This window comes from Rhodnius prolixus, unplaced genomic scaffold (assembly GCF_049639745.1).
Source record: "Rhodnius prolixus isolate KJV_2025 unplaced genomic scaffold, Rpr scaffold_9, whole genome shotgun sequence".
NCBI lineage: Eukaryota > Metazoa > Arthropoda > Insecta > Hemiptera > Reduviidae > Rhodnius > Rhodnius prolixus.
In genome coordinates, this window is record NW_027411604.1 from 3,687,524 (window position 1) to 3,702,640 (window position 15,117).

Consider the following 15,117-nt stretch of genomic DNA (forward strand, 5'->3'; position numbering starts at 1 on the left):
CACAGGTCTCGCCTCTGACCGCTCGGCTACCGTGGCGCCTTTATGTCATGACTAATAAAAGTTATTCGAGCGGAAGACATGCATTTTGACCATAGATTAACATTAAAATGAATAACAGGTTGCATGCATTTTTAATGGTCACGAAAAAAATGTTCATAAGTTGTGATTTTTCTTTAAAAAAAAAAAAAAAAATTAGAAAAACTAAAATAATCAAACGACTTGATTGGCTCTTAATTTTCAAAGTTTCAATCCAAAGTTCTAACTGAAAACTCGCTGAGTTTCACTGAAATCAACTGAAAATCAGGTGAAGGGAACATTACGTCAACGTATCTTAGGGAACTTGGCTTTCGCCATACAGCCAGCATCGTCTAGGTGCTTATCACTAGAATATCACTCACTCTCCATTCTTACTTATAAATACATTCGCTTCACACATTCATCCCTCTACTATATCCAACTATTTACATAAAAACTTACAACTAATGGATGGATCAGTACTCTATATTCCTGCCATCCTTATAGCTTAACCTAAAATTAAAATCACGTAATCCTTCTCTAATCATTTTCTTCCATTCATTCTAATTCGGCTATAACTTTTATATACATTCATATTTCTTTGCTGGCTCTGCTACAGATTTAAGCAACTAAGATGTTGGTGGAGAATATTATGTCTTCATAGCGAAATGGTGCATCTAAATACCTGTATAAGTCGTCAAACATTCCTTTCTACTGCATAATGTTTGAAATCCTCCTCCTCATTGCAATCTATGCAAAGAGAAGAGAAGATACGATCCTCACATACGCGTGGTTAGCTCTCAGCCTGCTTATTGTCGTAACAACCCATTTATTAGTGACAGTTCCCTTAAACCTAGGCAATTGATCTGCCATAGTTTTATAGAATCTCCCTTTATTACCATTACTGTAATCTTTCTGCCATTTTTGTAGTGCTGCTTTTGCAATTATACAAAAACATCGTTCTGAATAGGCGCACTTCCGGTGAACAAATCCGGAAGTTTGGTTATACATTTCATGAATTGAAAATGTGGTTTTTGGACCACAATACTGGATGGTATCTTTAGTTTTTTTTCTGACGTAATTTTCATTTTTTAGTTTTTGAGTTTTGCTGAGCGCAACTCCACAGACGGACGCACAAAAATACCTAAAGAATGATCTATATAACTATTTTTTTGCCCTGAACGATCTCAAAATGCTTACTTCCGGTGGAAACCTAAAACCGACAAACAAAACGTGAATAAATACTTCCACTTTAACGAATGTAGAACAGAAATGGTAAAAATATTTATTCAAGAACTTTAATTACAACTTTAAGATTAAGTTAAAGTTAATTAAGCAATTAAAAAAGTATTAAGTACAAAGTACGAGTATAATGTTGGATTGCACACACAAAAAAACTTGTTTTGACAATTCCTTTGTCCGTTTAAGATTGACTTTAATTATACAATCGACTTGACTATAAAGGATTGTTCTCGATTTGAATGTCGCAATCGTTGATCGTCACGGTGGAGGGGCGAGGACCCTGAAGGAGGGTGGAATTCAGAAAAGGTCAAGGTCATCCATGGCATCAACTTGACGCCCTAAATTGTTCTCCAGGGAGCGATTCCAGGATTGGATCTCTCTCTCTCTCTCTCCCTCTAACCACTTTTTTAACTTTGGAATTTCAAGCATTTATACATCGTGGTTTTCTGTGAGAATAGAGGAAGTAATTGCCACCTCTTAGTAAAATTCCAAGTTATACAGAAATTGTCGCTGCCGGATTTGAGTTTTCTCCGGAAGTGGCCTTTTTTTTTGAGGGGGTGGTTCCCTGAATGTGAAAGTAGTAATACTATAAATTAACATAAAATATGGTGTGGTGTGACTCCATAGGGGGGGGGGGCAAGTGGACAAGCCACTTCTTCTGAGATTTCGGCATACCTGCGTGCACCTCAGCCTAACAAAATGAACAACACTCAATTCTGACACTTTCAACGCTCTCACAGTATAAATAGGGTGACTGCTAAATTGTTGAGTACAATTTTATGCGAATTCTTTCGTAAACTCAAGTTCAGCATAATTGACGATGCCCTGCGATTTGTGCGGAAGGAAGGGGGGTTTAAGTAAAACTTATAAATCTTAATGTAGCTAATTTTTTTAAAAATTTATTTACGTTCCTTCACTCTTCGTCGCATTACTCTTCCTCCAGTCATCTATAACCTAAAAGCTCTACTAGTGAAATTTATAGAACGTTGCCCGGCTATCTTGGGCTTTACTTAGACTGAAGACTTTCTTGGGACCCCCCCACACTAGACTAAAAAAGAAAAGAACTGAACAGACGTTATTGTCAACTTAAAAGACTCTTAGACGATAGATCAAAACTCTCTCTGGACAACAAAAGACTGATTTGTACTTCTATTTTTGGGCGTATGGAATAGAGCTGTGGGGTTCAACCAAACGCTCCAATCTTCGAAAGTAGTCTAATCTCTTCAATCCAAAAAACTTCGAACTATTTGTAAACGCTCCATTTTATGTCTCCCAACCTGGACTATACACACTGGACCCTTAACATTTCTTTTGTCACCGAAGTTGCTAAAATACCATACAGAAAAATTCTACTTCAGCCTGCAAACTCATATAAATCCTCTAGCTCAAAAATCTTTCTTCTAGAACTCTTCCTGACAACCTGGACAAGACGTCTTAAAAGACAGTCTCCTCTCAAGTGATGCGAGTGACTAATAGTCTAATGTTTTGGGAGTGTTACCACTGGATAACTTCTCCACAAAATTACTTATCATTTGTTACTTTGTTATCAGTGTTACTTATAGCGCAAACACCCTGATTGTAGCATAAATAAACGCTAAAAAAAAACGTTCAACTTCCAAATTAGGTATTGTGGATGGATGTAATAATAATAATAATAATAATAATAATAATAATATTTATTTTACATATGAAATATTTACAAATTACAAAATGAAAATATTGTACGGCTTGGAAATCCGTCAGCCGGAGTTGATGTTACTATAATACAAAGAGAAAAGAAAAACAAATAAACCAAAAAATAATAATAGTAATAATAAACAAAAAATATAACTGACCTAGAAATAAAAATAAAACGAAATAACCAATATATAAAAGAATTATAAATTAATAATTAAACTCCTGAACCAGCTGATAACGATAAGACCAGGCATGGCGAGCATATTTAATAAGAGGTTGACAATTTCGCGTTCCATTTAGGAAAGAAATCAATTGTTCTCTCGTAAGTACTGAACGTCCGAGATAGAGTCTCCGGATCTCAGAAAGAATTGAGCAGTCACCAAGAAAGTGAACCACGTCCTCAATGCACCTTGAATTACACAGAGAACAAAGTTCAATCTCCCTAGGCAGCCATGGCGTATGATTCAGGTAGACAAGCTCACATCTTAACTTAAAAATCCAGCGGAGTTCAGTTAGAGTTAGACCCAAGGAGTTATCTTCATTCAAGTGACAAAGGCTAAATGAGTGGTCAAGTTCTCTGTATAAAAGGAAGCGGGATGAAAGAGAGACGCGGTCCAGAAACCCCCGACGATGAGCTGCTTTCATCTTAATCAACAGGGAGGCTAATTGATCCTTCCACGCAGGTATATTTTCCACAGAGGCCACAAAATCGCAGGAATACTTCTGAGCCAAGTCTATCCAATGTCGAAACCAGAAAATCTTTTTATTGATAATCTCCAACGCCAAGATTCTCGGTAAGCGGCACTGGGGGAGATCTAAGACTCTTAAAATATATTTAAAATGGAGTTTCAAAGTAAATACCTCCAACAGGTCCACAGCGGTCTCAATGTAAAGCATATAATTAGGCGAAGATGAAGGAAGTGCAAATAATTTTTTAATAAAAAATCTTTGGAGACTCTCTACATCATACCTTTGAAATCCCCAGACCTGGGCAGCATAACATACCACTGAACGACAGATGGAGTTAAAAACTTGGAATTTAAATGGAAGAGGTATAGTACCTTGCGAGAGATAGCCAGACCAGACGAGATTAAGGATTCTCTTCGAGGATGCCACCTTCTCTGCAAGATGGGTATTGAGCGAAAGACGAGGCGTCAGGGTTACACCCAGATATTTATATCTATTAACAATCTCCACTGGATGATTTTTGTAATACCATTTTTCTGATACGGCCAGTCTGCCTCCCCTTCTGAAAATTAAAACCTTAGATTTATTAAGGTTGACACAGAGATTCCATAAGTCACAATAACTTGCTAGAATATTAATATTTCTCTGTAGACTCTTTGGGTTATCGGCAAGAAGGACCACATCGTCAGCATACATTAAAATTTTGATTGAAGTATTAGAAATATGAATGCCGCCCTCAAGTAACGCTGGGAGGTCATCCAGGAAGAGAGAAAAAAGTAAAGGACTCAGAAGGCAGCCCTGCCTTACTCCACTCTGCACTGAAAAGGGATCAGAAATCCCATCTTTGCCTCGGACAAAAGCAGTAGCATTTAAGTAAATGGATTTTAGGATCGAAATAAATTTTGAGGAAATGCCCATATTGAATAACTTTAAAAATAATGCTCTATGGTTGACATGGTCGAACGCAGCCTTAAAGTCGATGAAAAAACAATATAACTTTTGACCCTTACTAAGAAATTTAAGTTTAACCATATTCATTAAAGTGAAAAGATTATCATTAGTAGAGTATCCCCGTCTAAAGCCAGCCTGGAATTCGCTTAGCAAATCATTTTCAACTACAAAGTTCTCTAATCGTCTAAGCATGAGTCCAGTGAATAACTTGGCCACCGTATCCAAACAAGAGATACCTCTGTAATTGGTCACATCGTTCATATCACCTTGTTTAAAAAGTGGGAAGATAATAGATCTAGAGAAACTTACTGGCGGAGATTCATTACTGTAGATGTAATTAAATAGTGATAATAATCTCTCTTTCAGGGTATCAGAAGAGAACATGTAGAACTCATAAGTAATTCTATCGAGACCAGGGGCTTTGTTACGCTTAGCGTTATTGATAACTGCATTGAGTTCTTCAATAGAAAAAGGAGAGTCAAGTAAACTAGAAAATATTAAGGGTTCAGCGTAGAGTATCAAAGAAGAATCGGAGGGAGGATTAAGCAATTGACTGAAGTGAGAGACCAGATCAGATAATGAGATATCATTACCACATTTAAATGTTTTTGATTTAAAATAATTTATTAGATGCCAGACATCTTTTGTATCTCGAGCACTATTGAACTTATTTGCCAGAGAAGTATAGAATTGTTTTTTCCTCTCAGTACAGAGTGCCTTATAAGAGCTATTTGCTTCCAGGTAAGCGTTCTTAATTAGGATCGAATTACTTGACCGAAATAATTTTAACAAACTGAAAGATTTTATTCTAGCCCGATGACAGGAAGAATCAAACCAAAGGTTCTTTCTGGAATTCCTAATGAAGTTATTAGAAGAAGTTGAAGGGCAAGAAGCCCTAACAACATCCATCAACATATTTAGCCATATTTGAGTATCTTTAGAGGGAAATAAGGGAATATTATTCAAATTAGAATTCAAATTATCTTTATATTTATCAATAAGATTATCAGCCCAAACTAGCTGGGGCAGTAAAGGTAAAGTGTTTACAGTATTAGAGGCTGGAAAAGAAATTATAACTTCAATCGGAAAGTGGTCAGAAAACTGTTCCGGTAGCACATTAAAGTCCTCTATTAAGGAAATAGATTCGAGAGGAACACAGCACATATCAATAACCGAACAGCCTAACTTACTGATGAACGTATAATCACCGTCCGTATCCCCAGGAAAACGTCCATTCAATATAATCAAATCCCGATCGTCACATAACTCCAGCAACCTGTAGCCTCTATTGTTCAGGACATCATCTTTAGAGTTTCTGGACAGTCTACATTTATGATTACTTATGGACAGTTCATCGGGGAGAGACTGAGCTTGACCAACTCTAACGTTTAGGTCACCCATGAGAACAAATTTAAGAGAGGAATGAACGTCCAAAAAAGCAGTTAAATTTTTAAAATCCTCTTCCCAGGAAGTGCAACTTAAATATACTGGCACAACTAACAAATTATGAGACAAAGTTCCAATGCCTATCAAATGCCTATTGTCAACCAGTGAGAAGTGAACTAGACTGCTTGGCAAGCTAGACCTTATGCCAAGCAGCATGCCACCCTTAGCTCGACCATGTCTGGCAGTTTTACCAGCTGGAACCCAGACTAGATTAAAGTCAGCGAAATAATAATTATATAAACAAAAATTGTCTTCTGTGACAAAAGTTTCAATGAGAATAAAGACATCAAATGACTTAATAAACTTTAAAAACATAGAATCATTAATTTTACCTTTAAGGCCTGATATGTTATAAGAAATTATTGACAATGAATTAAACGATATACATGCAGAGGTCGTAGCCATGGTGTTAGATATCCGACTGACGGTGTGTACTCATGTAGGAGGTTGAACAGCAGATGGAGCAGCAGGGGTAGACATTACTGCTGATTTGCCAATAGGGTTCTTAGAAAAGTAATCTGCCGGGATTGAGTTAGAAGCGAGCGCATTGATGAAATTAGTAAGGTCAACTCCAACAAGCTCAGACAGTTTTCTAGTGCCTTCCTCATTTTGAAAAGTTAAACCTTTCGCCAACGACCACTCAAATCTTTCATTCTGAATCAGTAAAGTATCATTTAATATTGCAACCCTGACTCCAAATTTTTTACGTAAAATTTCTCTTCTGATTAAGAGCAGCTTTGACCTCCTTTGTCTTATGTTCAGTGGGTAGTCTTGCTGAATAACAAAACCTGTATTTTTCAGACACTTACAATTTTTCAAGATGGCCAATTTATCCTGAGAACGTAAAAATGTAACTAGTAAAGGTTTATCGTCTAAGTTACCACGACCTAGTGGAGTTACTTGGAAAAAATCAGTATTAATATTTAATTTCAAAACTTGTTGACAAAATTCACCTATGAGCTTGACCATATCATCAGTTGAACTGTACTTAATGCCCTTGAAAATGAGATTATTCCGCCTTGAGCGGAAGTCTATTTCATCAATTGTTTTCACACTTTTTTCATAGACTAATTTTAATGAGTCTATTTCAGATCTTAAAAAGCGATTTTCTTCTTTAAGAGCAGCATAATCCTCTCGGAGATGATTTATATCTTCCTTAGTGGCGAGAGTTGACAATTTTAAGTCCAGAAGATTTGACATGACCTGAGTAAGATCATTCATGGACATTTGGCTAATACTTTGTGACGAAGTTGGCATTGTACCAGTGGAATTTTTTTTTGTTCTTGTGTGAAACTCAGGAGAACTTCTTGATCTCTTAGGACGATTGGTTGACGTCGGCGAAAAATAAGCACTGATCTTTTCCGACATAAACTTTTTCAATAACAAAGAGCTCTTTTATAATCCAAGATATTAAAAATCCAAAATTAAAACTCCAAATTTCAGCACACAAAGATTTATTGTGAATTTATTAATAATTAGATGCGGTCTAATAATATACATACGTCAAAAAGATTGGCAGTGTAGCTGCGTCCAGTGGGAATGGTGCGAAAAGGACAGAGATATAGCCCCCACCACGCCAACTAGAGATGTGGTAGTAGTAAAGTTGTAACTGCTGATGGTGTAGTAGTGTCAAACAAAAGACAACAGATAAGCACTTCCACCACTTGCCCACTCACCACTTCAAATATGAAATTTGTTAAAGTTTAATCCAACAATAATAAACCGTTGACCTTGAAATACAGTTTAAATGAAATTTTCTCCAATTTTCTTCGATAGATTTTCAAATAAATTACATAAATAAATTAAACAAAAGAAAATGAAACTGCACATATAAAATTAAAGCAATAAAGTCACCAAAAAACCACTTTAAATCTAAAAAAAAATGAAGAGCACTTTAATACTTGTTGTCTGTTCCAGTAACGAACACCTTGCGCAGTGGCAATATCGTAACCAATGAAGGCCTCCTGAGGTGCGATTATTGCTAGTTGGATGGATGTAAACATACTTTAAAATAAATATTTATGAATTTTCTTTTTTCATTTACGGTGAATACACACACAACACAGACGTAGACCACTATTGCGAACTCAAGGGACTCAAAACGGCTACATCCGGCGGAAACTCAAAATCGGAAATCGGTTCGATTAAAATACTTTTCCCTTAACAGTGTAGGAGAAAGGAAAAATGGCGGAAGTAAGTCCTGAACTACGAACAAACGAAAGGAACTACAATGGGCTGAAGGGAATCACGGAAAAGAGCTTAAAGCTCGCCATATTTATGACTTTAACCCTGACCCTTCCTATTTCCTTTTCAAAATATTGATCAAGATTTTTTTTATACAATTTACATTAGTCACCAATTGGAAAATTAATGATTTCTTTTTTCTTTTTGTTTTAATAAAAGCAACTTTCAAGTTGATTAACTTCAATTGATGAATATAGGGGCTCTCTCTCATTGGCTTGGATATTATAGAGGAGAAAAGTGGCAGAATATAAGGCTAAAAATATGGCAGTATTTATATGCCATAGATGGTTGTTTAGGTACCCATTCATAAGCTGCACTTTATTTATCCAATTATGTAAACTCAATTATGTACAACTCCCTTCTCTCTGTCTATACTCAATTGAGTTGGAAAATTTTACTGTATATACACAAAGCGAGAGAGAGAGAGAGAGAGAGAAAAGTTGATTATTTTGAATTTTCACGAACAGTTTTACTAAACTTTTCATCTCTAGTGGAGTTTTTTTTTAATTTTTGTATTGTTTCTACGTAATTCGATTAAGTAGACTAATAGATACGAACGATGTTAAAAAAATGAGGTAGAAAAATAATTTCAAATTATAATACTACGGAAAAGAGGATAGCAATATGCGGTTATTTTTTTATTTCCTTTGGAAAAATAATCATAAAGGAAATAGGGGGATTGACGTCATTAGAGGACGAAAGGAAATGAAAATGGTCATATATTATGTATTTAATTTAAGGCACGTCAACATTTGAGCTCGTTGCCGACATCACTCGTCCATTTCCGGACATTTAGAGACTAGACCCGCAAAGCTAAGATGTATTGCGGTACTAGGCTATATTCCCCGGTCTATAGCTTTAATGGTTAATATGAGAAATTTAAAATAATGTATGTTTGCTAGTCACCACGGTAACCGAGCGGTTAGATGCTAGACCCGCAAAGCTAAGATGTATTGTGGTATTACGCTACATTCCCGGTAAATACTTTTAATGGTTAATATGAGAAATTTGCAGTAAAGTATGTTTGCTAGTCGCCACGATAACCGAGCGGTTAGATGCTAGACCCGCAAAGCTAAGATGTATTGCGGTATTAGGCTACATTCCCCGGTCTAAACCTTTAATGGTTTAATATGAGAAATTTGCAGTAAAGTATGTTTGCTAGACACCACGATAGCCGAGCGGTTAGAGGCTAGACCCGCAAAGCTAAGATGTATTGCGGTACTAGGCTATTCCCCCGGTCTATACCTTTAATGGTTAATATGAGAAATTTACAGTAAAGTATAGCTCGCTAGTTGCCTCCGTCCACGACACCTAATTGGTAGTTGGACTTTAAGCCCCGCCTGAAAAAATAGGCAACTTACTTTACTTTAGTTTTAGCGATAGTTCTGTAAAATATTTCGTACCAAAGTGCAGATCGTGAAAATGAACGAGAACTATTCATCTATCACTTCCTCTTATGATACAGTCTCACTTCCATCTCCAAAAACTTTAAATATATAATATAAATAATTTATATTATCTGTGCAACCTAATTAATGAATTTTATTCAGTTTTTATTACAGCTTTCTTATTTTAGTGTAAAAATATAAAATAAAACATAAAAAGCTCTTTTGAGTAAGCTGAAATCAAAACCATTCAATAGAGAGCGGTTGTGTTACACATTTAAGCTTGAATACCTATAGAGGAAGTTGTTCTGAAAGGCCACGGCCTTTTTGATTAGCAAAGAACTTTCCAAGTGAAAGACGTCAGCAGTTAAAAGGAATATGCCTATTTATTCATTTCCCTTTTTGCGATTTAAACTTACATATTGTACGCCTCACATTAGTAGTCCTTTTCCATTTTATTCTTAATTCTGGCCAAAGAAAATATTTATTATTTCTTCTTCTTCTTCTTTCTCGGCCTTTACGTTTCTTGTGAATCAACCATTGGGTCTTTCTTGAAATAGTGCGGCGCTGGTCTGTCCTGGTAATGAGCTCAGTTTTCAATATGGAAGCGTGAAAGTTAAGTTATGAGTAAATGCTTGGGTAAGTCAGTATTGTGCGTAAATTTTGCCAGAAATTAGCCACAGTTCGTCTGTAGCATTGCTCTCTACAGCTGAAACGCTACCTACCGTTCATGTACTTACCGCAGGCCAAGATAATTGTGCTTCAATTCTGCGGTCAATTAATTATCGCTGGAGCATTTGGGATCTATTTGGATGCCTATACGAGCTAAATGGTGCTGTGAGTGATTAAGGTTGACTCTCAACCTACTCGTAGTACTTTAAAATGCTTTAAATTCGATTCAAAGCCGGGGACATCGGTGTGAGAATCCAGTACGCTTACCATTGCTCTAATTCCTTCCCTAGAGCAATTCATTTAATGTACTTCACGACAAAAAAAAACAGACAGACAAACAAACAGGCAATATTTTAGCGATTTCTGAAAAAATATAATTCATACCTGATTGGTCGGTTATGATTTTCTGGTATTTCACGTAAAAATGAAGACGGCTGGAGACTGAATCGTCTTTTCAAATGCCTTCCCTTCATTATATCATTACTTCTGGAACAAATTTACAAAAAAAAAAGGTCAATATTATGAATACTATATACATATATAAATAGGACACAAGAGATATTTTGATTATTCATGAAATGGATTTTACATAAAATATGTCCATACTTTTGTAAATAGATTATCTCGAACCCCTCGCTCCAAATCGTAGAAAGTTCGGACATGAATTTTGTATTAATTATTAAAATCACAACTGGGGCAACACAAAAATAACCCCAGGAATGTGCAACTTCTTTGAGTACTGATTTTTTATGCTTAAAACACGTTCTGTGCCAAGCTATTTTTTTGTTTGATTTGTCGTTTACGCCATTTGATAGTTTGACACTCAATCTTTCATTAAATCATCAGTCGCTATGTAGTTCTCTTATTTAGAATAGCTATCACATCGTGTACCTCTTGTGGTTTGTAAATAACCTCTCGTCTTCAGAAACTGCGGCAAACTCTAGAACACTCTACGAAATTAAAAAGAAAGAGGGCAAAACGAGGACAGCAAGACAACGTTGCATTTCTTACTACAAACAAATTGTAAACAAAAATTCGGTACTGAAGTAGCAAGAGAGAAAACTATTATAAGAGTAATGACGTTGCAGCAGCGATTGCCCCGAAATAGCCGTCTTTATAACCTCCCTTGTTTTAACAAAATCCATTGTTAAATTCAATTATTAATTATTTTATATATAACAATTATATCAGATCAGAAAAAAAAAAACTGGTAGCTACCGAAATGGACTTCTGGCGCAGATCTGCGAGAAAATCCCGAAGAGAAAATGTAACGAATGATATAATCCAGGAGATTATGAATGTCCAGAAGTTGGTACTAGAAGTTATCTGTGAGAGAGAGAGAGACGACTTCAGTGGTTTAGCCATGTTAAAAGAATGTCTCCAGAAAGATTTCGCCCAACAGGTTTTGGATTGGGAACTGGTGGATGGAAGAAGGAGGAGAGGCCGCCCGAGATTTGCTTGGAGGTCTGTAGTAGATATGGACTTGACATTGACAGGCTGTGGATTGACGGAGAGTGATGCCGAGGATAGGGTTTACTGGAGACAAAGAGTGTTTGGCGAGGAAAACCTTAATTGTGAGGAAACGTCTTAGAAATATATATATATATATATATATAACAATTAGATAAACTTATGTGTTTTGTTCTATATGTACTCCATTTTGAAATAGCCGTCTTTATAACCTCCCTTGTTTTAACAAAATCCATTGTTAAATTCAATTATTAATGTCTCATTTTTTTGAGGATAGAAATATATTCTACAGAATTAGATTTGTCATAAAATATATGTTTTCAACGCATTAAATAAATATTACTGCGTGTACCACCGGTGGTACCACGTGGCCTGAAGATCAAGTTTAACGTGTACCACCAGAGGTACACGTGGCACGGAACGTGTTAAATATAGGCACATTATAGGCGAAGCTTAAGCCCACTTCTGTCCCAGGATTTCCTTAATGAGCCTTTTTCCTGGAAAAACAAAAATTTACTAACTGAAAATTTATGTGTCTTGTGAATTTTGTTTGGAAAAAAGTTTAAAGAAAAACGTTTCATCCGTTTTCCCAGAAAATTCCTAAAATACGTAATGAGAAAATTAATTCAGAGACAAGGCATTTCCGATTGAATTGATTTTCTCCGGAAGTTAGTTTTCATGGTGTACTTTTGGCGATTTTCTGTTTTTTATTTGTGTTGACCCCCTCTCAATTTATTTATTTATTTTTTTTGAACTCCGGAAACCTCAAAATAATATTTTCAAAGAAAATTAAGAATCCAAGAATTTTCAAAAAGCTTTTCTTGTATTTTTCCTATAGTTCTTTATAGTTTTGTTCTTCTTTCCTGTACAACAATGTCACAGAAAATAACTTACATTTAATTAACAGAATCTAATGTAGCTACAACTGTTTGTTGAACACAGTTGGAATGTAACTTAATACAATTTCTTACATCAAAGAGAAAGAGATATATTTAGAGACAATTAATTATACTTAGATCTGAGACCAAAGGACCACAATGGAATCGTTATTAAAATTAAGTTCAAACCCAAAGTTAGTCTTTCTGTTGCCAGCCAGTAGTATTGCTGTCATACTATCGATTTTTTGGCTCCACGTGATTCGAACCCAGGGTGCTTTTACAGAGACTTGTCCTAGTCTATGAGGTAACTTAAAACTTTTTTTTTTTTTTGACGGAGAATGATTTAGAGCTTCTAGAGCTTTGAACTGGGCTTAGTAGTTTGCGAGTCCATAAAGAATCAAATAGTTTGCAGTGTCCAAACTATTTATTGTGATATCTTCTCTAATATGAGTACCAATTTCAATACTGCAGAAAGAACAGTAAGGCGATTCAGGAGTAAAGATGGCCTTGGTTATCGTCTTTTTGAAACTGGATACGTTAGAGCTACCAAAATCTTGCTAGTACCAGTCTAAGTCCTCACTTAGTACGAGGTGTGGCTATTAAATAACGAGACTATTGCTGTAACACATTTTATTTTAAATTTACACATATTTAGTTATTATCACCTTCAACATACACCTCTCCCCTATCCCTACAACGCTCCATGCGAATTTACCATTGTTCCGAAACAGTGCTGGAAGTCTTTTTTCTGTGAGCTCCTGCATGACGCGTGCCGCTTTTTCTTTCACACAATGATATGACAGAAGCGGCCAGCCAGCGCGGTGGCGGCAGAGTTATCAAACGCGATAACTTAGTTAATAGTTATAGCCGCCGGGGGGGGGGGTCAGGCCTAGGGGGCGCCAGGGTTTCATTGCACACGGGCCCCTGTCTTTTTCCTTACTCTTTCACGGAGTTGAGCAAGCAGCTCACCGGTAGTAATGTTGATTAATTATAATCGATATTTTCACGTCCGTTTTGGACGTGGAAGGGCGACCCGGGCGGTCATCATCTTCGACATCTTCTCGGCCATCTTGGAAACGCTTGAACCACTCAAAAAACTCGCACACGTAATAAAACATTCATCGCCATAAACTACTTTTAATAAAAGATAACTTTCAGTAGCGGTTTTACCAAGTTTCATGTGAAATTTCACGACAATTCGTTGCTCTACTACATGTGTAGTATCATGTTTTGCGGCAAAACGAAACTAATACCTCTTACACAAACACGACAGGTTCCGGTCAGACAGATTTCTCTTCAAACACGGGAGACGCTACAATCGAAAGAGAAGGCTTAACGCTGCTGCACAGCTGTTGGTCGTTAGGGATTTGGCGCATGCATAGTTCTACTGTAGCAGCATCAGTCTCGTTATTTAATAGCCACACCTCGTGGCTATTATGAAAAATGTTCTTTATTTATTATTATTTTCTCTTACTCCACTTATAAGAAGGAAGTGTAATCAGGAGAAAGTGCTGCAATCAGGGAAGCGGAAATGCCAGTTTTCTCAATTAATTTTTAGCGCTTATTTGATCAAAATAATTTTTTTAAAAATCTCTTTACATAAATTGAGATAAAAGGGAAGCTGTGTTAGGGTTTTTAAAATATTTTTGTTTTGTTTTTTATTTTATTTAAATTTTTAATAAAATTTTTAAACACGAAAGATAAATTTAACAAAATTTAAATATGGAATAAATAATGCCTCTGGTAATGTTGTTCATCTAGAATATATATGAATGTGGCACTGGCAGCTTTAGTTCGTCACCTGTTCCTGACAGGTGATTTACCGTGTAGTATTTGTCGGGAGTGTGGCGGTGGGGGGTGGAGGACACTCTGAACGCAGGGAATTAGTTTGTCGGTATGTATGTGAGATTGGGCTAAAAAAAAAAGAGAGAAGAATTTAAACCCTGGTCCAGCAAATCCAGCAATTCATCATCCCACCAGACATCAATGATCTGGACCAACTTCTCAAAATATCCATTCGCTAATCCATTCATATGAATAGTTATTTGTCTATAAATAAAACGTTTATTCATGTACACTACAATAAGTTGTTAAATTACTTGATCGTGATTTTTTAGAATAAAAATTAAAATTGTAACACTGAACGGTTTCGTGTCTCAGTTCATTCATCGTCAGAAGTAGGACTAATCTTTTTGGTGTCGTGATTACGACTTCACTTACGTTACCGTCTCGCACTACACTTGCTGATAGACTCTAAAGTCGAAGTCTTTATACCAGGACTGCTTAATCAATCTCTGATTATGGATAATAGCCCAAAACTCGGTATAAGGATAGAATGAACATGTTGTGCTACTTTGGATAAAAATCTAAGAAAAAAAATGGTTAAAAATGGATGCTTCTCATCTAATTTTGTGTTAAAATCTCCCAAAAAAATAGGATTAAGTTAGCGA

At 36.1% G+C, this 15,117-nt stretch overlaps 1 protein-coding gene and 1 pseudogene across 3 annotated transcripts in view; one reads left to right on the forward strand and one right to left on the reverse strand.

The window, feature by feature from the left end:
- LOC141454658 (ras-related protein Rap-2a) overlaps positions 1-15,117 on the reverse strand; it is a 234,324-nt gene that overhangs the window by 158,754 nt on the left and 60,453 nt on the right. For 2 of the 3 annotated variants that reach the window (XM_074129128.1, XM_074129127.1), the window contains exon 2: positions 10,704-10,805. In XM_074129128.1, the coding sequence (XP_073985229.1) occupies positions 10,704-10,792 (89 nt within the window). In that variant the 5' untranslated portion in view covers positions 10,793-10,805. The remainder of the gene's footprint in view (positions 1-10,703; positions 10,806-15,117) is intronic. The other variant, XM_074129129.1, reaches the window with a different exon arrangement.
- Positions 7,943-8,067, forward strand: LOC141454831 (U4 spliceosomal RNA; annotated as a pseudogene).